The sequence below is a fragment of the Falco cherrug genome, chromosome 2 (assembly GCF_023634085.1).
Source record: "Falco cherrug isolate bFalChe1 chromosome 2, bFalChe1.pri, whole genome shotgun sequence".
Taxonomy (NCBI): domain Eukaryota; kingdom Metazoa; phylum Chordata; class Aves; order Falconiformes; family Falconidae; genus Falco; species Falco cherrug.
Window position 1 is genome coordinate 1,020,769 of NC_073698.1, and position 24,486 is coordinate 1,045,254.

At 40.8% G+C, this 24,486-nt stretch overlaps 1 protein-coding gene across 4 annotated transcripts in view; it reads right to left on the reverse strand.

The window, feature by feature from the left end:
- Positions 1–430: 430 nt before the first annotated feature.
- PGM2L1 (phosphoglucomutase 2 like 1) overlaps positions 431–24,486 on the reverse strand; it is a 41,006-nt gene continuing 16,950 nt past the window's right edge. For 3 of the 4 annotated variants that reach the window (XM_055703089.1, XM_055703088.1, XM_055703091.1), the window contains exons 4-15: positions 17,314–17,420; positions 14,973–15,057; positions 13,949–14,032; positions 11,971–12,164; positions 10,918–11,107; positions 10,580–10,677; positions 9,608–9,788; positions 7,999–8,092; positions 6,666–6,795; positions 5,046–5,235; positions 4,372–4,505; positions 431–1,484 (exon numbers count right to left, since the gene is read on the reverse strand). In XM_055703089.1, the coding sequence (XP_055559064.1) occupies positions 1,382–1,484; positions 4,372–4,505; positions 5,046–5,235; positions 6,666–6,795; positions 7,999–8,092; positions 9,608–9,788; positions 10,580–10,677; positions 10,918–11,107; positions 11,971–12,164; positions 13,949–14,032; positions 14,973–15,057; positions 17,314–17,420 (1,590 nt within the window). In that variant the 3' untranslated portion in view covers positions 431–1,381. The remainder of the gene's footprint in view (positions 1,485–4,371; positions 4,506–5,045; positions 5,236–6,665; positions 6,796–7,998; positions 8,093–9,607; positions 9,789–10,579; positions 10,678–10,917; positions 11,108–11,970; positions 12,165–13,948; positions 14,033–14,972; positions 15,058–17,313; positions 17,421–24,486) is intronic. The other variant, XM_055703090.1, reaches the window with a different exon arrangement.

Here is a 24,486-nt window from a genome sequence, read left to right on the forward strand (position 1 = left end):
ATTTTCAATACAGCGGTTAAGCGTTCAGTTTTATCTATTTCTTTTATTTAATTCGTGTCAAGTGACAGCAGGAAGATGTCCAGAACATAACGGACTTCATTCTGGAGGCGTCTATTAGTAATTCGGAGCTCATTAGTAAGTATTATTCTCAGTTAATCAACAGGCAGTTTTTCTTGAAGTGTTGTTTCAGTTAAAGTATCTTCCACGGCCTTCCTGTGCCAAAACAGTTTTTATTTGCTGAAATCCTAGACATTTACATGGGAATTTCTGTATCGGTATTTTTTTGGAAAAAGTGATTAGCAGTATCACTTGCTACTCAAGCAAAGGTAGGAAACAGATAGTGGGACATATTTGCCCTAAAACAGAGAGAGTAACAGTAATAGCAAACTGCTATTCCAACAGAAATTAGCTTACAAAATATGCCAAAAAATTGTGATTTAGTAACTAAAAGTGAGTGGCATCACTGTCTCACCTCCACTTTTTTAAATACACAAGACAGTATGAATTCAAGCTATCAAAACCAAAACTGTCACTAACTGGAATTTTCCTTGAAAGTTACAAATTTCTGAAACCTTTACTAGGGGGAAAAAAAAAGCTTATGACCCTTCATAGATGTGGGACAAAAAATGCTTGCAAAGTCTATGTAGTTAGAATGGGCAATTTAACCATGGAATGAGTAAGTTTCTATGCCTTTGGAAGCCTTGGAAAGGCACAACGTAATTCAAAACCCAGACTGCAGGTGTTGCCACTATTGTTTCACTGTCAAGTAAATATTTTAAGATACACACAGGAAAGTTACAATGCACCAAGAGCACCTTTAACAGAAGGATATTTAAGTAGCTGAAAAAAATGTCATATTGACAACTTGCCTAAACAAGAAATGCTAAGCACTGAACTCTACTTCAACATTTTTGGAAATTAAGACCTGTAACAGTGATACCTACATTCACACACAACAGCTAGGAAGAAGCAGGCTTTTTTGTCAGTCAAACATGACCACGACCCGATTCTAAAACCTTTCTGCACAAAAGGTATTGGGTACCTGAAATTAGTTTAAGACAAGATCTAGTGGCTAAGATCAGCTGCCTTAAACCTACTAGGGCAGTTCATTTGCATTGGTGTGGTTTAATTAGTCTTTTGGTCAAAAGGACAGAAAATTGTAATGATAAATTCCATTCTTTTTTATCCCTTCTCTTTATCACAATTTTCTAGTCCAGATTTTGGTGAGAAGCCTGACAAAATAATACTGCTTCTTTATAGAATAAAGATGTAGCTGTTTAACACACACACACACGTATTAAACTGAGTTCTGTTCTTGGTTCCTTTGTTTCACACGGTGCAGTGCAGGCAGTTAGTTCTTTGAACACCAGTTACAGGAGATCTAAGCAGAACGCCAGACCAGTCCATTCTTATCAGGTTCAAGAAAATTCTCAATCAAAGCTTCGATAAGCTTCTGAAGCTCTTCTTCCAGCACGCCTCTGTCACTAAAAAAAAAAAGAACAATACATGTCAAAGGTCTGAAACACCAAACATCTATTAAAAATAAAAAATAAAAAGCAAGATCCGATGGTGATAGACAGATCTGTTATGTTTCCTACCAGCATCAACATGTAGAAACTCCACCCTGCTTATTTTAACAAGTTACTTTTCAGTAGGAACTACTGCAATATTAATTTAAACTTATTTAACTAGATTTACAAAGTAATTGCCACCAGAGGGCTCAAGGCTAGCAGAGAGGACACACGAAGGAATGATTGCAAAACCAATGCAAGACTGGTCAGACACAGACTGTAAATGTATTGAAAAGTAAGAAGGAAGAAAAAAAAAAGTAGAGCTAGATACGCTATATTCTTCTCTACACAGTGTCCAGATGGCCATCCAGGGTATCTGACTGTATTTTGACTACAGTGCAATTAGAGGGACTGAGTAATCAGGTACAGTGTCACGGCTCACAAGAGGACACTGTAATATACTGATCCTTTCCCTGTTTAAATGCCCAGACATCCATTTGAGCAAAAAGACAACATCCACATGCATAAACACTAATGCATTGCAACACCCTTAAAATGCATAAACTTCTGCTACGCCAGGAGTCTCGCTGGAGGGAGAGGAACCCAGTTTGTTTTTAACAGAACAGGAAAAACTAGCTGTTTACGTTTGCTTTGTTCATTTGTGGAACTGGCAATACATCACTGCCCCTCAGGTCAGCACTTCCTTTATAAAGAAAACGCCCAAAAATGCTGCAACAAAATTGACCTTCCTGATGTTGAGCTTTCAAGAATAATCAATGAACAGCACTCAGAGAAACATTTGCAAACCTGTTACGGCAAGGAATGCCTTTTGAGGTCCCTACTGACCATTTTATGCCTTGAACCAGGGAAGCTTAATGGCTTTTCAGTTTAGGATCAGAATCGTTTACATTAGCAAAGACCTTTAAGACCATCGAGTCCAACCATTAACCCAGCACTGCCGAGTCCATCACTAACCCATGTCCCCAAGCACCACATCCACACATCTTCTGACACCCCCATGGGCTGTGCCTGTGCCAGCGCTTGGCCACCCTGTCGGGGAAGACATTTCTCCCAGTGCCCACCCTGAACCTCCCCTGGTGCGGCTGGAGGCCGTTCCCTCCTGTCCTGCCGCTGGTTCCTTGGGAGCAGAGACCGACCCCCCTCGCTGCAGCCTCCTGCCAGGCAGCTGTAGGGAGCCAGAAGGGCCCCCCTGAGCCCCCTTTTCTCCGGGCTGAGCCCCCCCAGCTCCCCCCGCCCCCCCAGAGCTGTGCCCCAGCCCCTTCCCCAGCCCCTGCCCGGCTCTGGACACGCTCCAGCCCCTCCGGGTCTGCCTGGGGGTGAGGGGCCCAACGCTGAGCCCAGGGCTCGAGGGGCGGCCGCACCAGGGCCCAGCACAGGGGGACGGGCACTGCCTGGCCCTGCTGGCCACGCTGCTGCTGACACCGGCCAGGGCGTTATCAGCCATTTCATATTCCAGATAATAACTGCTATTAACCACAGGCATTACTAAAATGAAAGGTCAACATATTTTTCTGACTTACCAGAATGAAGAGCAGCAAAAGCCCAAACAATGCATCAAAGCATTCTCAGGTACTTAGTTTCTCTCCTCACTGCTCTTACTTATAAATGCTGGCAATACTGCCTTAAACCTAACCTTAACACAAGTGAAGGCCAGATTTCTTCCTCGTTGGTGCAGCCATTTGCCTCAACTCTATATTACTTTTTCTTTGGTATTTACACCAGACAGTACCTTGCCCACTGCCAGATTCACGGAGGCACGTTCTAACTCAAGTGAGAATTTCCACACCCACATAAAAGTGCATTCATGTGCCAAACCATCAGAAAGCTCTCTGACCAAATTAATACAAGCTTCTGACAAGAGGTGCTGTATGGGATGCAGGGCTCCTACCACCTCCCTGACCTGCTCTTATTCCACGGTCTATTCAGAACAATTTAAAAGTGTGATTCAAAAGATGGGCCGTACCTGTATTAATTCACTTCACGTAGCAATAAACCATGTTTTAAACAAATCTTCAGCCAACTGTGGAAAGCTGTTTAGGCATGGATTTGTGTATCCCTTCACATGCACATTTCACAAGCAAAGGTAAATCTACCACTTCCTATCCACCGACTGCCTAAATATGACCAGAAGATTGAGTGATAAAAATATGCACACCTTGAATTCCTGCCAATAAGTAGAAGTAAATACTGAATCACAGGCCCCTCTGTGTTAGTTTCAGTTCTCTACTCCACAGCAACATTGGGATGCAAGTCTAAAAGGAGGGGTACTCATGCAATTTAGGTTAGGAATCCGATTCGAGAGCCTGCTTCTCTCCATTAGCTAGACTGAGAACCTAGGTTCCTCACTCACACTCCTGATTTCAATACTGTAAACATACCCCATGGTTCCCCACCTTCCTATCCCCCTTAAACTGGAAGAAGCTCAATTCAGGTGGCTATCCAAAATGGACCAACCTCTAGTTACTATCCAGAAGCTCAGAGCAACACAGCAGATTCCAAAATGCAACAGGAATCCACTTGATTTTAAGCTTACTTGCCAGTAGCAGCACAGCTTCATCACTTTTTAATTCTAAGTGAATGAGAAATTGGGTTAATAAGTCTCCTACTATAGCAGATGCTGAAAATTCAATTCTTTGTCTTATCCACTACAGAGGAGATCCCTCGTGAGCAGGAATGTGCATTGCTCTGCCCAGTTTAACAGGCTGGAACAGTCAGCTGAGGCTTAGGTCTCCAAGGAGGCAGCAGAGGAATCCCACACCAGGCAAGGAATCTATTTCTCCATACAGACTTTTCAGCCCAAAAGCATCTTTCAACACGTGTATGCAGACCTGCTACTGACCTCTGTTCAGGCAACGCACACATCTCTGCATAGTACTTGATCTTTGGTTCTGTTCCACTTGTCCGAAGGGTGGCAACACAACCATTTTGAAATGTAAAAGTGATCATCTGACTGCTTTTACTCACTGGCAGCACCTACATAAACAACAACAACATTTTATTACAGAACACTTCAGCCAACACAGAAGTGGGGGGGGGGTGGTTTGTTTTTTTGTAAATACAACATTCAGTACATACAAAGCTAAATAAACATGTTTAAATCCCCTGCAGCATACATCCACCAGCCAATGCAACAGTCTAGAACAAGTTCAGCTCGACAAGCCTATCACCTAGATCAGACTCAGTATTTCAGGAAACAGGATTCCCTCTTACTCCCATTGGAATTCCAACATCTGGAAGCCTGCTAGACAGTTTAAAAGTTGCAGGAGCATCAAGCTCACTTCAGCTAATAAAGTTCATTCATAGTTATATCAGAGTAGTCAATACCATAGCCAAGCCATTTCACTTTTAAGCATTTTCCCCCCAGTAAGTGTCATTAAGCAGTCTTAGTAGATGATGGTAACTATCCTGCCATCTTAGTTGACATAGTTAGTCTTTCTGTGTAGTTCTTGGTGTATTTATCTTTCAGTCTCTTCAAAAACCAAACCTCTCCTGCAAAAATACTTTGTGACTCACCGATTTCTTATTTGGCTGGCTGCTATCGTAGCCAGTGGTAATATCTCGTACATGTAATATATTGTAAATACCACAAAAGTCTGGATAAGACTGAGAGCCATCGAAGTTCCGAAGTTTCTCAAATATCCTTTTGATAGTAGGAGGATCATAGCACAAGAAATAGGAAGTCTTTGATATGTGATATCCATACCTACAAGCAGATTAATATTTTCAGTTACAAGATTCAGAAGTTTTCTGCACATTTGGTATCTAAATAAAGCCCCTGCTTGGAAAAGCAGTAACAGAGTAAGAATGCAGTTCTCACAGCTGTGGAAACAGATATTTATAGGCAAATGTTTGGACTCTGAAGCAGATTTCACTGCATTACTCACATCATTTCAAGCTATTTTTAAATGCAAGTAAAGGTTTCAGTTCCAAAGAAATAAAAGCTAACCATTTGGCTAACTACAGCCTTGCTAGCCCTCAGGAAATTAATATGCAGTATTATTCCTACACCATCAAAAACTGTCTGCCATAGCCATGGGACCAGGCACAACAACAGACTATTTCAACAGCCTCTGAGGAAGGTGACCGATTATTTCATCCAAGTTAAAACTACTACCCCCAGTCAGACCTAAAGCAAGCAGCGCTCACCAGGTGCAGCAGCCGTGTTTGCATGTTGAAATTGAAGCTGTTCTTTGCTACACGCCACCCACTCCTCATTCTACAGAGACCCTTCTCCGCAGCTTTCAAAAAATTAAGTGTGACTGAATGATAAATCTTTCTTTAAATAAACACATTTATCAGTGTGACTGGGAGATAAATTTTCCTGTAGGGCTATCATTGACAGCTTTTCAATCCAGCTGTGCATTACCGGTTTTGCTGCAGTCTGCATATGAAAGACAGAACTCCGAGTGCCACAAGGAGATAAATACTGACCATAGTTTGTGTTTTATCATTCCAAGGTTTGAAGGGCCACAGTCTGCCCTTCTGCTGGGCTGGCAGGAAAGAGTGGCATATATGATTTGCTTAACCATGCCACCAGTCCTGTTAAAGCAAAGGAACTGTGCTTCTGCTGATTAACTGGGCTTACATCACTTAATTCTGATATAAACATGTTCCTCATTTTATTGCTGTGAATCGTGTCTGTAGCTACCGAACACAGATCATTCCTTTAACCTCTGTTCTATTACAAGCCTCTGCAACAACAGCATGTGATTTTCTAACAATCCCCAGACCATGTATAAGTGAAAATACTAAGTGTTCAGAGGCACACAGACCACAACTAAGATTGTTACCCGTCTTACAGACCACAACTAACACAGCTACCCATCAGGAGGTAAGAGAAGTAACACAGCATGAATCAAATACAACAGAAAAGTTTGTCCTGGTGGATCCATATGCAAAATTCTATTCTTTCATAATTTATTGCAGAAATACAATAGAAAAGGCCTCTAAGTCCTTTGGGAGATATGGTGTTCAAGGGGTATTTGTAATACCAAAGACTGTCGTCCATCACGGCATCAGAAAAAACAATTTCCAGTGAGAAAGCATCTGAGGGATGCATTAAAGAATATTTATTAGATTATTCCCAGCTCCAAAATAGTTAAGTAGAACATACTAATGAAAAATACAACTTACGTTTCATATATCTCAATGAGTTTCTGTGCTAGTGTTAGGTTCTTGCCCTCCAGGTAGGTTGCCATTTCAGCTATGACCACAGCTGCGCTTACACCATCTTTATCCAACACTGATGTGCCGCACATGAAGCCTAGAAATAAAAAAAATTGATTGTGGAAAAATAGCCTGACATACTATTACACTGATTTGATTGAAGTTTTAACCCTTTTCCTGTAATAGAAAATTGGCCAATACATGTAAGCTGGTTTTATTACTGCATATGCATTCCTCTTTTCTAAGACATCTAATTAACTTAGGGGTTATAGGGCTGGAAAGACACATGCTATAATGAATTAATTCCAGATTGATAACATCTGCTCTCTAAGGAGATCTCTCATACTACAGTGTTAAACACAAAAATTTGCTTGTTTTGTGCAAGCACACAGGTACTGCAAGGAGTCTTTTGCAGTAATTTGGACCAAAGGAGCCCATACATATCCAGCCTTGGTAACCCATAAACCAGCACTTCGCAGCACTGCCCAGATGCCTCCTTTCTGAAGGGACACGGGAGCAAGATCTTAACTCCTTATGGTTAAAAGCTTCCTTCATTTTATGAAGGAAACTGGCATAGACACCCACCCTCTTCAGTGTTTGCTTCATTTTCAAATGCCATATGATATGTGAATACGCCATCTCAGAAAGCTGCCATTTATCCTAAAAAGTGGAGAATTCCTACAGCCAAAATGTTCCCTGCATAGTTCTCTACAGGTAAGTGGTGTCAGCAAGATCACCAAGATAAACAGAGTGCTCAAGGCAAGGTCAGCAGGAATAGTCACACACTTCCATAAGGTATTTAATGCTGTTTCTGCACATGCCTGGATTCCTCACATATTATTCTAAGTACAAGGCGACTGCACACAGCTCCTGGAGGAACTGCCATACTGGTGTGATGGACAGCGTGACCGAAGCAAGCCACCTCCCAGTTCCACGTAGCCATCAATAGCATGTCCTCACAGAGAGGACCTGTAAGATATTAAGAACAGATCCTACGCTTAACCTCAGCTAAAAGGCCACAGAGCAACAGCAGTCTGCCTCTGGCATCTCACTTTCAATCTGTAACAGAACAGGTTTGCATCGGAAACTGCATGAGCACAATACTAGAATCCAAGATTCATTTATCATTTATTATGACAGTTGGCAAGTTGATTTGATGACGGCAAAATACCAATACTAGTAACTACGAGAAAAAAAACAAAGTTCTTTTGTGTTTCGTGTCATAACTAAGACCACTCCTTTTTAGTTCCATATCCCCCACACAGTTCTCAACATTTTAAAGCAATATTACCACGCATACCAATAGACTCTTCAAATGCAAAGAGAACTTCTTTTCCATTATCTAGGAGGTCTTTAACTCTACTTCCAATCCATTTAAAACCAGGGAGTGTTTCCTGAAACAAGAAAGGAAAAAAAGTGCCTCAAATACACATTTTCAGCTTAGTTTCAAGTCAAAGAAGAAAGTGTACCCGCTACTCGTTTCACTTCCAGGATGCAGAGAGATGCTGCATTCTGAATTTTAAGGTCAATGGAAAAGACTGCTGCAGAGTCAAAAAACTAAAGCTTTGAAGAACATTTTTCTGATGTTCTTGAAAATTAAAACTGATTGACAAACAGGACAGGGACAATAAAGGCAAACATTAGACAAGTCACATCTTCAGTTTAGATCATTAATCTAAAGCAGAATCAATCTCAAAAATCTAAAACAAAGGATAGCGTTTTACTAGTGAATACTCAGCTAGGACATGCATATCAAATCAAGAAGTAAGCATGCTTGAGAGCCCAGGGCTCTCTCCGAGATCGGGTGAGATCCTTGGTGGTGCTTATCAGATGAGACAACAGTACAGTTACAGAAATATAAACAGCAGGTTTGGGCGATGGAAGAGAAGAGCATTGCTTGTGCTCTTCAAATCATGCAAAAGCAGTAAAAAGCTTAGTAACAGTCCTCCCTGGAGAGAAGGAAGGTACAAAGATGGGAAGCTTTTAAAGGAGGCCAAGGGATTCTATAATTTCCTAGCTTCTTTTTTTGAAGTGTGTCCCTTTCTGGGAAGAAAAATAAGTAATAATATATGAGCAGTATATTCAACCTGATTAAGCATATCCCTCAAAATGGTTTTCAGAGTGCCTTTTATTTTTAGCTTTTAATTCCTCATTGTTTGGCAATATATTTTTTCCTGTTGTACATGGGCTTAATTAAAACATGTATAAACAAGACCTGGATCTTTGTATGTTTGTGCCAAGCTTTAGAGCACTTGCACCTCTTAGAGCTAACATCCAGCAGACATCAGAGCAAGTACTTAATTTGAATGCAGGAACTGAAATAGTAACTGTCGGTCGGTTGGGGGGGGGGCACCCCCCATTTTCTTTTTAGTAAGTCCCTACTGCAACTATATTAAGCATCTGAACATAAGAGTTCCTCTGTCACAATTTAAAGTAAAACCAGATTTAAAATCTACTAGTGTTCTGGGCACCCAAAGGAACACTGTGTAACCTGCAAATGCTACAAACCCATCAAAGAGCGCTCCATTTTTGTAGTAAACCTGCCAAGTTATACAAGCTTTCATTCTCTCACACAGAAGAATTTACCTCAAGGAAAATAACCAAGACAAAGGTATTTCTATAATGTGTAATTTAGGTTCTCACTGGTGTCATCTCTTACAGCCTCCTTACAGCTTTGCACAAGTTGATCTCACAGCCCGCATTCGCTGCAAGGTGCACTGAGGAGCACTGCAGATGCTGAAGTCAAGCTTGTCTAGGTAAACCAGCATTCTCTGCTAAGTGGAACACATAAAAAACCCCAGCCAAGAGACTGGATTTCACCTGTTTATTTTTCATTTCATAAAGTTGTGAGCAGGGGACACGCCAATCAAATTTTAATGTCAAGAAGTCATCATAGAAGCCACACTTACTTCAAAGTGAAATCCCTCTTTAAGTGCAATTGCCCTCAAAATTTTTGAGGAGACTGTGGTGGCTAACATGTAAACATTCTTCACATCAGCATCTTCGGAGCAGTTTTCTTTCCAGCAAGAAAACATCCACCACCCAAACAAAGCTGCTAGCTCATTGCCAGTGAACACCTTCCAGCAGCCACTGCAGACAAAATAGAAAATAAGAGCTCTTCCAGGTTTCCCAGGAGCATCCACTGAGGGGAAGTGTTTTCTACAGTCGCTGGAAGAACAGGAATCTGAGCACACTACTGACAAGCTGCTCTATACAAAGCCACCATACTAGCCACATTTATCACATCTCCATGATTGACAAGTCCAGTGCATTCTGTTAGCAAGCAAAGATACCGGATGGAGTATCCTTACTGTCAGCTTTAAGACAGCTCAGGTCTTTTTAATTTATCAAACAGAAGTATAGCAGTCTATACATTGTAGTCAGGCAATGCCTGCGCAACCGCACATTATAGACAGTTACTTACACAATGATCAGAATTTTGGCCTGTTAGTGGAAAAAAAAAATAATTTCTATTCAATACGAAGAAGCCAGGAAAAAAAACCCAAGCAAACAAAAAACCCAAAGAAGCCCACAACAGCTAACTGACCCAAGTCAGAATCTGTCTGCTTAATAAAAGCAAAAAAACCAGTAACAGGACTTCACCCTCTTTAATAACCACTCAACTTCTTTGTTTTATTTGGCCATTTACTGTAACATTGGTATTTAATCTAGCAGTTATCAACTTAATTTATTTAAAATAAGTTATTTCAGGTGCAGCTATACCATGAGATGAAACTAGCAAGAAAAACACCCAAATAGCTAAGTCACAACAGGAAAGAGAGCGGGTTGAAGGTGTGTGCCTGTCAACCATTTGGGGACATTCTGCAACTTTCACTACCTCTTCTACAGAAAGAGATAAAATAAAAGGTCTCATTACTTACTTCTCCTGCTGTTCTGCCACTGCTAGTCTGTCTGCATCTGGATCAGTGGCTACTACTACTCTAGCATTTTCTTTCTCTGCAAGCCTCAGTGACAACTCCTGGTGGGAGAAGAGGGAGAGGACAAAAAAAGGAAATAAAATCACAAGAGCAAATAAACCCACAATCTTCCTACTTATATGTAACATGCAGTGAAAGAAAATCTCATTTGGATTTCCCACTGTATTAACACAGCTGAAAAGCAGGTACTCTGTTCTCTTCCTCAATTTGTTTTTCAACACAGTATCATATCCAAACAGAGGAAAGCTCACAGAAACCTGACAAAGTAGAAACAAAAATACCAGCACAGATTCTCCTTCTTCAGGATTTGGGCATTTGACAGTAGAGAAGTCTGGATCTGGATCTTTCTGTTCAGGTACTGGAATGGGAGGCTGAAAGCCAAATGCTTTGAAAGCCAACTGCACATAGTCATGTCCAACTCCATGGAAAGAGGTATGAACAAACTTCAAGTTTGTTTGCATGTTTAGCTCCCTGAGAAGGAAAACAGAAATTCAGTAAGGTTTTAGTTATTTAACAAGACTACTTTCATGTGGGAAAGCAAAATACATTATACTTTGTACTATTCTGGTGATTTCTGCATTAATTTCAAAGAAGGAATGACTGACAAGTGCTCATTTGAACTTTCACTAAAAATTGCTGGTTTAAAGCCACTTCCTCTGGAAAATTAGACATTTACCTTCTGCTGCATCAGCTGAAAGTCACCAAAGAACGAACTGTTAATTCCTGCATCAAACTCACGGTCTTCCACTACACTGAAGATCTTACTCTGGCTCTACTACCTAACTTTTAAACTTACCTTTACTCCATGCAGGTACACCTCACCTTTACTCTGAATTTCTGCATTTTATTCAGAACTCTTTGAGCATATTCATTTGCATAAAATGGTTCACATCAGCATGCTTTACTGTAGCCTAGTGTCCAAAGGCAGGTTGCTTTATCGTCCTAATGATGGTGACCACCAAATTTAATGGCATCTCAGAGAAGGGATGGGGCGAGACAGAATGGGGAGATAACCAAAAATTATTTCCACCATGAAGAGCACAGAGCAATGGCCTCAAGGACACAGTGATACCTGTGGCAGAGTGGAACACACAGACATGAACTGTAAAGACAGAAGTCACGTCACTGATTTGTGACGATAAAAGTAACTACAGGCAGATCCAAAACTATTAAAATTTTGCAAGACAGCCCAATCCCTATACTCAAACCAAAAATGTTTATGTATGGCAGGATCACATGCTTTATTATTGAAGTCTATCTGTAAGCAGTTTTCCACATGTAACTCAGAGCTTACTTAAAAACATAATTTAAATACATTTTGGTTTATACAATACCTATGATAACAGATCTTTTTCAGATCCTCCATGTAACAGTCACAAATCTTCTTCAGTGGATCCTCTCTAAGGGGACTGGTGTCTACTAGATTCTCATTCCAAGAGCCATTCCATGGTTCAACGCACTCTTCTATACATTTTATAATTTCTTTATCATGAGGAGAGGTGATCTGTGCTCCATTTTCCCAATAAACCTGGAATATGTTTAAGGAAATCAAGACAACAGTTTATTCAAAAACATTAACTTGATAAATTCTTTTAGCTATAGGATTGCACAGGCCTCCTGCTGCTTGTATTCATACAGTAAAGGCTAGCATCAGACTGGCTTGATTCTCAAAGTCATTTGGAATCACAGTTTATGATTTCAGTTATGTGATGATAGCTACTTAGCAACATGACCTATTTTCAAAAAAGCTGATATTCAACTATTGTGACTGAAATCATCAGAATGTGAGAAACAAACTGGGCACTTACATTTGAGAGTGTTGTGCAAACTGTAACAGAAGAAAAACCATTATCTTCTACAAAGCCTGGCATTCCTTTTGAAAAAGAAACAACTTGTTTTTGAAATTAAAGCAAAACAGATAAGCAGTGTGCCAAGGTACATGTTTTTCCATAACTGAACGACTGTAATCTTTCAGCTGGAAACACGATCAAACCCTGAACTATAAAAAGCCTTTGTTAAAGAATTATTTAGATGCCAGTTTTCCCACAGTTTATTGCCAATAGCATAGTTGAGTTCACAGTGCGGGCTTTCTACTCGAGACCAATCTGTCTCTCTTTTCTTGTCCGCTGGCTTTCATGAAACCCACAGGTACTCAGGATCTTCAAAACTATGGGTTTGTCAAGCTTGGCTAAAATTGTCCAAAGCCTTCAGAAGCTGCTTGAGTTCACAGGGGAGACAGTGAAAAACAATTATTGTTAAAGACTAGAAAAAACAATATCCTGACAAAACTAAAATGCTCTGTATCAGAAAATGCAAACATAATAGCTTCTTGATAAATGAAGCACCTGGAAGACTGATGTGGCTTACTTTCTTATTCACTGCTATAGCTAAGCAAAAATAAAGGCTGCTGAAGTACTTCACAACTTCTTCCACAGAGGACAAGTGCAGTACAATCACCTCCAAGAGTTATCTCTGTGCAGAGCAAAACTGGTTTTCCTATCATTGCCATTACTCACTGACCTGTTACCAAGCTTCTAGAATGCCAAGTTTAAAGTTTAGAGCTTAGTTCAGATTCTTATAAAGTTTAGAAAGGAAACTGTGTTACAATACTTCATAAGCAGCATTTGCTGTTATGGATGTTTATACTATTCTAAGTTTTCAAAATGAAGCCACCCACCTCTCCCTCAATGCCCAGAAAAACAATCTTACAGGGAATAACACGCTACTACAAAGTATTTTTTATCAACTAAAACTGCCACTGTCTGCAGCACAGTTACCTACTACGTGGACTAATTCACCTAAGTTATAGCTTAATCTTAAACTCATGTTTAAGTCTAAGAAGTGAACACATACTACATTGCTTTTCTCCAGTTGCCGATTAGACTCTATGGAATGTCACAACACAACTGTGCCCAACATACATAAGCAGTTTGGTCTTAAGTCCTAATTGCAGAAGAAAGTGTGTAATTCAGGTTATAAAAGGATGAATTACTTGAAATCATTCCTTCTTCTAACGTACACACATGCCCTCCAAAAGAAGTCTCTTCTCTGCAAGGGCAGCAAGGCGCTGGCCCAGGCTGCCCAGAGCAGCTGTGGGTGCCCCATCCCTGGCAGGGCTCAAGGCCAGGCTGGACCAGGCTGGGGGGAGGGGGCCCTGCCCATGGCAGGAACAGTGGGACTGGCTGGTCTTGAAGGTCCCTTCCAACCCAATCCCTTCTGTGATTCTACAATACGCCAGATGCCGCAGGCACATAGGTAATACTGAAGAGCAGCTGACCCTGACAGGCTACAAACTTCCAGTTCAAGCCTTACCTTGTATCCGTTGTCCTCCTTCCGATTGTGGGACGCTGTGATCATCACACCAGCCACAGCGTTGAGCTGCTGAACAGCATAGGGCTACAAAGGAAACACAGAAATGTCCATTTACCCAAGAGTTCTGCAGCTAGCACAAATAACCCTGTATCACTAGGGCAATCATGCAATAGGATGCTACGGAGGAAGTGGCTCCTGATGTTTTACCAATTTGAAAATTGTATACCTGAATGCTCATCATTCAGTTTCCTGTAGCTAGTAATAGGGAAAGCTGCTTCTATTCTGTTGCATAAGAACATTGTTCTATTTAGCAGTTGCATAAACACAATCATTAACTGGCCAACTAAAGAAAGTCTACACTCAAATTACACTAGTATTTAAGAGAAAACAGGTTGAAACAGAATGAAGGAATTCACCAGTATTTCCAGCTAAAAAGCCTCCAGTCCTTTCAGTCCTCCCCTCAAAACAAGATCCACAGCATAATGGAAAAGCTTACAGAATAAAAAAATAAGGATTTAAAACCCTGCAAGAAAAAGCTGTGACTAGAACAGAAAGTTTTGGGGTTTTTTAAAGATATTAGAAGTAAAGGCAATCCTTCATTTCTTCCACTCTAAGCAACGTAAGTCTTACGGCCAAAAACATAACTCCCTATACATGTGTATATATTCACACACATGTAGATACCATCTTTGAGCCTTATGACGTGCAGGTGTTTAAGCACAGAATAAAAGAACAGCAGAATGCTTTACGTGTAATGAATAAAGCAAAGCACACACTGCAAGATCTGTTGCCCTTTTGTAACAGCCTAGGGTGAAATGTGATTCTATTAACTATCTGCACACAGAAGAATTCAGTGACATCCTTGTTACAGCCTCCTTAAAGAGCCAAGTGTACCAAGCAGCCTCTATTTTTCCGTTTAAGGAACAGAATTTGAGAAGAAAATTGCTAGTTCACATTTTTAGTAAGCTTCCAAATACTCCCTTAACTGCAGGGTTCAACAATATAAAAGAGAAAAATGACTCACCACAAATGGTGTAGGGACATAGGTGGAAAAGAAGTATACAGGTACATCTTTAGCCAGCAGGACTGCTGCAGTGAGCTTTGCAAGTCTACCAACGTGAGAAAGAAAACATTCAGTCAACCCAACTCCCCACAACAATACAACAGCCATATGGCATTACTGTAACTTTCAATTCACTTGTTTCTTAAATCCCTTAAATATTTGGCTTACAAAGAACTGTACAAACTGATTACTTTGTTGTTGGGGTTTGGTTTTTTTTTTTTTTTCAGTTTTCAGGTTGTAGAACCTGAGACAGTGCTTTTATCTGTTGCTCGAGGAGTGCAAGGCACTCCAGTCAACTGCATCAATAAACCAGTCATATTGGTTGATATTACATATCAAACAAGGATACAGAACCTACTGGCGTGACACTTGCCCTTCATTCAAGGACAGAACCAATCTCCCAGGAAGTTTAAAGTGCCAGATGTCTGCAACAGCAGGTTTGGAAAAGGATTCGGTACCCATGTTTGCCAGCCTTGTTCAGCAGCTTCAGACAATATCCATGAAGCAGATCTATTCCTAAAATAAGACTTCTGCAAAGCTGCACACTCTTAATCCAGAAAGTTCAGAAACAGTAATAGCACCCATGGTTTTAAACCTTGGCTTTATAATAAACTTTTCCTTTCAAGTAGCAGAGAAACACATTCTCCTTCAGGTAACTTTGATATGAAACTGCTCTTTTCAAGCCAGGTACACACAGCTCAGTAGTTAATGGGAAGTCTCAGAGTCAAAACAGATGAGAGATTAAGCAGTGTAAGTTTGCTTTGCTCACTCGTTTTTACAGACAAGCATTAATACTTGCTTCCTTATCCCCCATGATGAGTTCACCGCAGTCTACATTTCAGTTACTCAGAATTTCTATATCACTATAGCACTTATCAAACGTAACCTGAAATGACTTAAAAAGAGTTTGAGAGCCTAGCTTGTAGTTGAAGCTACTGAAGTTTGGCTTGTGTATCACAACAGTTTACATCAACTTAATTACGGGATACAGTTGTACAGCCAGCTATCTCCCACAGCACTGGAACTGGATGCAAAGAAGGGGGCACTCCTGCTCATATAGTGCTGGATAAGCACGCTGATCCAATTGAAAATATTCTTTTTGGGAGGTTCAACTTGATTTTAGCACTACTGTAACTGTGTGTCATCCCAAGAGGATAAAAGAAACATCTAACTGAGAATTGATTTGCTCCTTCAATATGTGAAACACCACTGTACTGCCATCCAATCTGAATTCCAAGCTTTATGTGGCTGGAATGGAATGTTTTTCTTACCCTTCCATATTTTTAAGCTGTGCATAATCCAGAAAATTTGGGTAATAGCCTTACACACACAGTGTAACAGATTAGTTTAAAATCCGTATGCCGGAGCCTGGTGGGTGAAGTTCTACACGTGTCTGAAGGCCATACAGGAAGCATGGAGAAGCAGACTTCAGGGGAATGGAGAAACAACCCTTAGGAGACACTAACTAGATCCTGTACTCTATTACATCAAGAGCTTTCACAATGCTAGAATATTAAATGTTGACAAAAATTTAAAAAAAAACAACCACCCACAACACACTACATTAGTTACAATTAACTAGAATAACTACATTAACTACAACAATTAGCTACTCATTAACCAAATAATTAGCTACTGGGTTGGTTTTTTTGTAAGACACATCATTCAGGGAATAAAACATATGTTGTAATGGCAAGGGATTCTGATTCCTAATAGAATTCAGAAAGCAGTCCTTTTACAGATGCTCTCTCCCCTTTCCTTGCAAAGAGCACAATTTGGCATCACTGGAAGTTTACATTTTAAGTATTCCAGGTAAAGCATTCCCCATGAGGAAATACACTGAGATCACAGACTAGCACAAGGGTACCAACACGCCAGGTTGCAGTAGGCTGCAGGTAGAATTCTCCCCCAAGCAAGCTTAAATCAGATGCATAACACAGAAGAACAACAGTGTTAACAATAGCGCATTAAGAGTTAGTGACTTCAACCTAGATGTTAGTATTCTGAATTTACCTTCACATTCAAATTTCTCTCCAGGCATATCAACTTCTTAATGTCTGCCTAATATTCTTGTGCATTTAGACTAAATTCTTTGGTGAAGTGACTAGCCTTACATTCCACATTTGCTGGCAAATGACATTATAAAGGCTTTAGTCCATGCCTCTCTTCATTACTATTTAAATGGACTATGGGAGGGGAAAGAGCATGTGCAGTTCATGACAAAAAAATACTCCGATAGAATGAAATGAATGTAAAGCCACAATTTAATTTCTAGTCTTGCAAATGTAATCAATACTCATACTTCTTACTGCTGCAGTTGCTGGTCACCTGACCTCGTGTGTCATATCCAACAACAAAGCCTCTCTGCTTAAAGTCTGAAAAACACCTCTCAAGATACTTGTAGATCCCCTGGAAGTAAAAGAAAAAAAGTAGGGAAGAATTAGCTCTAGTGCACCACACACAAACATTACAAGTTATCTCTGACATAGGATTTATAGTGTCAGTATGCAAAATACAGCTCAGCAAAAATATCAGTAATAATATTCACAAAAACAGCATATTTATTTTCCCCCCAGAAGCGTTCACAGAAGGAAAGCAAGCAGAGAATCCGTTGTGAGAAATAAAAGCAGTACAAAAATAAGTGACCACAGAGCATCAACAGAAAGCTCAAGGCAGCAAAATCCTCAAGCAGAGTACAGATTGAAAGCAAGTGTTTGCTGGTTTTATGTATTCAAACCAACTTCTTAAAGACCTAATAAAGAAAAATCCATTTTTTGGAAGTCCATCCACTCAGGCAATATAACGCTAGTGCTAGTCTTTGTCCTTGTGTTTGCAGTACGAGACAGACCCCTTTTCAGCACTGCTTCCAAAGCGTTAGTTCTAAGTTTGCATTAGAAGGATGCTTCACCCTCACCTGCTTTTTCAAACAAAGGTTTATTACTAGTGACCTACTCCAGGTGGGCACACCAAAGTCCTCTATTTATATACTACACAGATACAATAGCACAAATACAAGCAGTCTTCTATACATCAAGATGGAACACTTCCAGTGCCAAGGTACCAGAGAAGAGCCCCATGCAAGGAGAAGGGAAGCAGATGAAGGGAGTAGGTTTTAAACACACACTGGGATGAGGAGAAATATGTGCCAAAACATACACCAGAGAAAACCAAACAGCCTTGCAGTCAGCCACCCCTTCTTTTCAAAAGGGGAGGAGTTAGGTGCTCCAAATTAGTTCATTACATGGTGTTCCACCTTCACCTTCCCCGTGGCCTTCACATCCATTTATTTCCCAGTTAGAATCTCTCTGGAGAGCCACCACAGAAAGAACCCAGGACGGATCAGCAGTTTTAGACAAAAAGATGGAAGCACTACTGTTAACGAAGTTTCCAGAGTGTACAGTTCACTACAATCAGAAAGCAGCTCTCCTCAACACAAACACAGCACCATGAACTTACCATAGCCAAGGCTACCCTAAAAAGGCCACCTCTTATGAGGACACAAGTTTCCTCTTGATAGGAGGAGTGAGGGTGTTTTGTACCAGAATTAAACAGATTTCGCGCCCCCTCCCCTGCCCTGGTATTAAGTGCAATGCTTTGTAACATTCTCATCTGGGTCTGACTCACTATCACCACTAAGCGATCTCTCAACTGGAAAGCTAGCCTGACTCCTACCCATGAAATTCAGCTCAGTTCCGTTTTCTTAATGGTTCTTGCCCTTTCCATCAAAGAATGGGCTTCAGAGCATGAACAAGTGAATACTGGCATCTCTTTGGAGAACTATAGACACACTACCTCTGCAGCTGGAATAGAGGACTGCACACAGAGGAAAAATTTCAAAATAAGTAAGTCTTTCAATACGGACAGAACTGGAAGCTCTGCCATGGCTAGCATGACCGCCAGCTGAAGTCACCTGCACACTGAACTGAAACGTGTTGATACACAACACATTCGCAGCACCCTGACGACATATCAGGAACTTTCATTCACAGTTGTAATGAGACAAGAGATAGAGCCATGGAGAAAATGTGTTCAAGTTTGACTTGAACAGACTGGATATAAAGAGATTAACAGCAGGTTTCTTAGAACATTCTTATCAACAGATGCCTTATCTAGGCTAGTGGCACCTTGAGGTCAGAGCACACTGCAGAGTTTTGTCTAAACTAGTTCCCCAAACATCAACAACGGCACAAAAAAAGACAAGGTTATGGAAGAAGCAGGACCACGTTAGACAAACCAGCACTAGTTAGAAGCAGAAGGCTAAAAGGGGCATATAAGCTTTTTCAGAAGCAGCACTAATCAAGGTAAGTTCAGCTAGAACAACTGATACATTGCAAATCGCTCTTTACAAATGTGATTTACCTGTGATTTCTATTTCACACCTCCCCCCAGGCACTCTCCCCCAAGAGCAGAAGCATCCCTTGAACTTTCCGGCAACCATGGCATCTCTAGGATTCTGCACAAATTTCTTACCTCTCCCCTTACATCCCAATGGCAACCACCATAGCTGGGGTGGCTTTTTGGCTCTAATGCCCGCACCCTTCTACATCTCCCAGCTTTCCATTCCCTCATTCTTCAAACACAGAATAATTGATTGTTTTTGCTGCAAAGTAAGGGCCTACAGTGATCTTTTTAGCAGGATTTGGTCTTCTGTACTTTCTCCCCTGCACCTCACCCCAGCTATTTCTGCCTAGGCATTTTTGGCAGCTACTGGGTGCCACTACAATTTAAGTTACAGTCTCCTCAAGGGTGAGGCAAGGTTTTTCTTAGGACATCCTGTTAAACCAGTTTCACTGTTTGACAGGGATCAGAGTTTTCATATGAATAAAAATAGGAATGTCTTTACTTTCTGCCATGGTGAAGTTTTACTTAAAATTAAGACAACACAATATGCGGTATGAGAACATAATACCTTAAGCTTAGCCAAAGATCCCACAGCTGCAGTTTGCCCAGCCCTACTGGACTTGTATACTATCCAAATACCTTTAATAAAGTTGCAGGAAATAAAAATAAATTTAAAAAAAAGACAGCAAGAGGAAGTAAATGCAGAGTCTTTCCAATGTCTCAACCCTCTACTTGAGTTCACACCTGTTTTCTTCCAGGTGTCATTGTCCCTCTCTCAGAGGGCAGATATCCAACACCTCTTAGGATAAGCCCTTTCTTTAGTAAATTTCTCAATTTAAAGGACTTTTATTGCGTTTTTACAAGACTCATGTTTTGATAGGGCCCCCATCTCATTTCTCCCAGGATAGCTACTGCTTCTAAACTGTAGCTGAAGATATCCAATTCAACATCTTGCCGCTACATACTTCGTAATAACCTAGTAGCAAGTGTCAGCATATGGATCTAAAAAAAAACCTGTCTTTAGGTGAACTGAAGTATTTCTACCACTGCACAGTTCAAATGATGTTTCTATAAAAAATTCACTGGCAGACCCAGTCTGCTTCTACAGCCATGTTTTAAATAACCCTCTTGCATGTCTGGTCCCTTATGATCAATTGCAAAAGAGAAGTGACGGGAAAGTGATGGTACCAAGGACGAGATGGAAAGATTTTTGGTTGGTGAAATCAAGAGAGATAGTAACAGCTTTATGAAGTCTAGTATTTAAATCTTTCAACTATTACAGAATCACAGAATGGTTTGGGTTGGAAAGGACCTTAAAGATCATCTTGTTCCACCCCCTGTTCAATGGCAGGGCCCCCTCCCCCCAGCCCAGGCTGCTCCCAGCCCCGTCCAGCCTGGCCTTGAGCCCTGCCAGGGATGGGGCACCCACAGCTGCTCTGGGCAGCCTGGGCCAGCGCCTCGCCGCCCTCACGGGGAAGGGTTTCTTCCTCATGTCCAACCTAAATCTCCCCTCTCTCAGCTTCAAGCCATTCCCCCCTGTCCCACCACTCCCTGCCCTTGCCCAAAGCCCCTCCCCAGCTTTCCTGTCGGCCCCTCCAGGCACTGGGAGCTGCTCTAAGGTCTCCCCGCAGCCTTCTCCTCCCCAGGCTGCACAGCCCCAGCTCTCCCAGCCTGTCCCCACAGCAGAGGGGCTCCAGCCCTCTGACCAGCTCCGTGGCCTCCGACAGGTCCGTGTCCTTCTGATGCTGAGGACCCCCGAGCTGGATGCAGCGCTGTGGGGGGGTCTCAGCAGAGGGGAGCAGAGGGGCAGAGCCCCCTCCCTCACCCTGCTGGCCACGCTGCTGGGGATGCAGCCCAGGATATGATTATCGAGCGTTGCTGATTTAACAATAGGAAACTCATAGCAATGATGCAAAGGTGACTGGTTTTGTCAGGTCATTGTAAAGGTCAGTGATGGGTCACTTACCCATTAACAAAAGCAATTGGTTCAGCAGGACAGAAGCAAAACTCAAGGAGGAAAACCTAAGCTTTATATGTAGGTTATGTGGCTGCAATCTTCAGAAGAGTCAAAAGCCGCTTCTGGATATTCTGTACCTTTCTGGATCTGACTTTCCATGACATCAACATAACCATTAAACAAGATTTATTTTAATTGAGGCAAACACTTTAAATTACACCAAGTCCACTTCTTTTGAATGGCCACTTACTCCTGTAGCAGGCAAAGGACAAATACAGAGAGACAGGGCTACCCATTTTCAGATTAGGTTCAGCAAATCCATTTATGTCATTAGCTTCTGACACCAGTACTCAAAGAGATTAAATCTCATCCAGTTTACTTCAGAAATTAGTTTTAGTCCACTTCCCAGAGATTGCTTTTTCTAACTTGATACATGGCTTTAATGAACAACTAAAAGAGAAGCTCTACAGAGAAGCTCTACAGAGAGAGCAAAATGAATACAACCCAGTTTGTTACTTTCAGAAACCAGTAGTACCCATGAAACTGAACTTGCAAACGCATTCCCTGCTGACCAAAACGAAACTTTCCACTGTCTGCCAAGAATGCGTATCAGTCGGCCAATCCAAGCTCAGTCACGCTTTCATGAGACTGGAAACACAAAGGCAGCATGCAACGTTCAGGCGCTCAGAGCATGAGCAACTCCAAATTCAACACACTGCACAAGCCAAAAAGTAAAGTGACTATCATTAACTTCCTCTGCATTATCAAAATGTGTACTCTGCTTCAAATAAAAGTGGACTTGTTTAAAGCAACTTCGCTACTCTTAACAATTCCATCACTGGCAACAAGCTACTAGTTTTTAAACTATTTTTTTTCCTTAATCTCTTCAGATCATTCCCACTGGATCGGTGGAGACCACCTGTACCACACCAGGAAGTTTTGTTCATACCATTACAGCATTTGTAGCACATAAGTATGGCAGACCCAGATCAGTAAGGCTACAATTAAAGGAAGCTTCATTTTTAAGATGCGTCCAATTTACAGGTTAGAAACGCAAGGAAAACTTTGTTAGAACCAAGATGATACTGAAGAGAAAAAATGGTCAGATATAAGGTTGGGTTTCAAACTCTACCAATAAGTTCCAACATGTCACTTCTCTTTTCAAAGCCTGTATAAACAGCTATTGGAATCTGGGTTCACTGAAAGAGTTTGGGCTCCCGTTGTACAGGTCAAACATTAGCAGTGTCAAAGAGCTTAACATGAGTCCCAGCTGTTCCAAGTTTTAGGCAACCACTTCACCCTGAGCCAACAGAAAACAAATCATTTTAGTCATGTCTACTGAGGGACTCCTACCAGAGCATTAACCTACAGAGAGACAACTATTTTAAAATGTTTAGGAGCACTGTTTTAAATGAGAGATTGTATCAACCTTTTGTATATCATGTAATAAAACATCTTTTATCATGCAGCTGAACCTTCATTTATAAAAAAAATACTTGACAAAGCAGACAAGATTCAGTAGGTTTGCCATAATGAAAATTTTGTTGGTGTTCCAAGTACAATGTTTACAAATAAATCAATTCATTGTGTTTTCAACAGTCAAGACTAAAGGTGGGAATGCATAAGATGTTAAGTATATTTAATATACACAATCCAAACCCATTTGTATTTTCTATGTTCACAAGGAAAGGAAATAAGGAACATCCATTTTTTGACTCATGCTATCCATTTTCAAGATGATTCAACATTTCTCTTTCCTTCCGTCGCACTACCTTCCTTGGGGCGAGAAAAAGCTGTATTTTGCAGATTAAGAATCCAACTGCTTTTTGCTTAATATTTACCATAATAAAGTATGTACAAGAGTGACTATCAAAGTCAGGAATGATAATTTAACAGGACTACAACTCTAGATAAATCAATGTTCAAATTTAGACTCTTCTTTCACATGCTTAAAGTCTGGATAGTATCAGATCAATTTCAAGCGTACTCCAAATTAGCTTCTTAAGAAGTTTAGTTGTGAAGAGTAATTATCTAATCTACTTGTTTTCAGGAAAAATTGATTGGGGAACACATCAGCTGGAAAACATCCCGGTACTGTGCAATAAGCAAGTTTAAGAACAAATCCACTATGAGCCGGCAATATAGAAAAGCAGCATGGATCACTTTTGATCAAAAATTAAATCAACATCAACTGTTCCTTCCAAAGGTATTTATTGAAGAGGTTGGGAAAGAAATGAGACAACTGGGGACCAAGTTCTTTGAGACAGAATACATCACCTGCCCTTCAACAAAACAGCACTTCAAAGAAAGGCAGAGATTATTAAGCCTTGTATTAATCAACAGGTTGATATATTCAGACAACACACATACAATTCATTAATATGGCTTGAAAGAGAAGCGGGGAGGGAAACAGAGAGGAGTCTGATCATTTTCCAGCCCTCTTCTGGCATGCAAGACCAAAATCAACAGAGGAAAAGCGATGGGTAAAAAATATTGAAGAAAAAAATTCAGAAAACTGTTTTTGGTTGTTAATCAACTTAAACAGCTAGCCAAGAGAATCTAAGATATGGTTCATGGAAGATGTGTCAGAAGTGAGGAGTCTCTGCCACCAGGTTTCCCCACCACAACACTGATAGCTCATGGATGACTCCACGGCAGCCTCTATCCAGCTCTTCAACCCCACATGCCACCTTTTGTATCCTTCTAAATCTACATCCAGCACCGCCACTGAGCTGAGCCTGATCTCCGGTAGAGGAGCTGGAAATTAGGACTAAAGCCTCCCTGGCCAAAACTTTACCCCACATGCACACCCATCTCATCAGATCCTTTCCAACAACACTAATGTACGACTAACGAAATGGCATGAGAGCTATGTCTAAATTCAGAGATCTCCCTGTTTGTATTTAAATCAAGATGTCTATCCCAAAATACTCCACTCCAAAATTCAAAGAACTAGCCCTCAAAGGCCAATATCCCTTTAAAATGTTTTCTGATCAAACGATTCTGTAATGATCTCTAACCCACATACACAAATATTAAATCATAGATAAACCATGTATCATCAACCTCTCTGACCTAGTATGTAACATAAGACTTGCAGTTTGAGTTTTAAGTTCATATCTCAAATCTTGACTTTTTTGCATCTCTACTTTAAAAAGTGTCAAGAGTTACAGACAG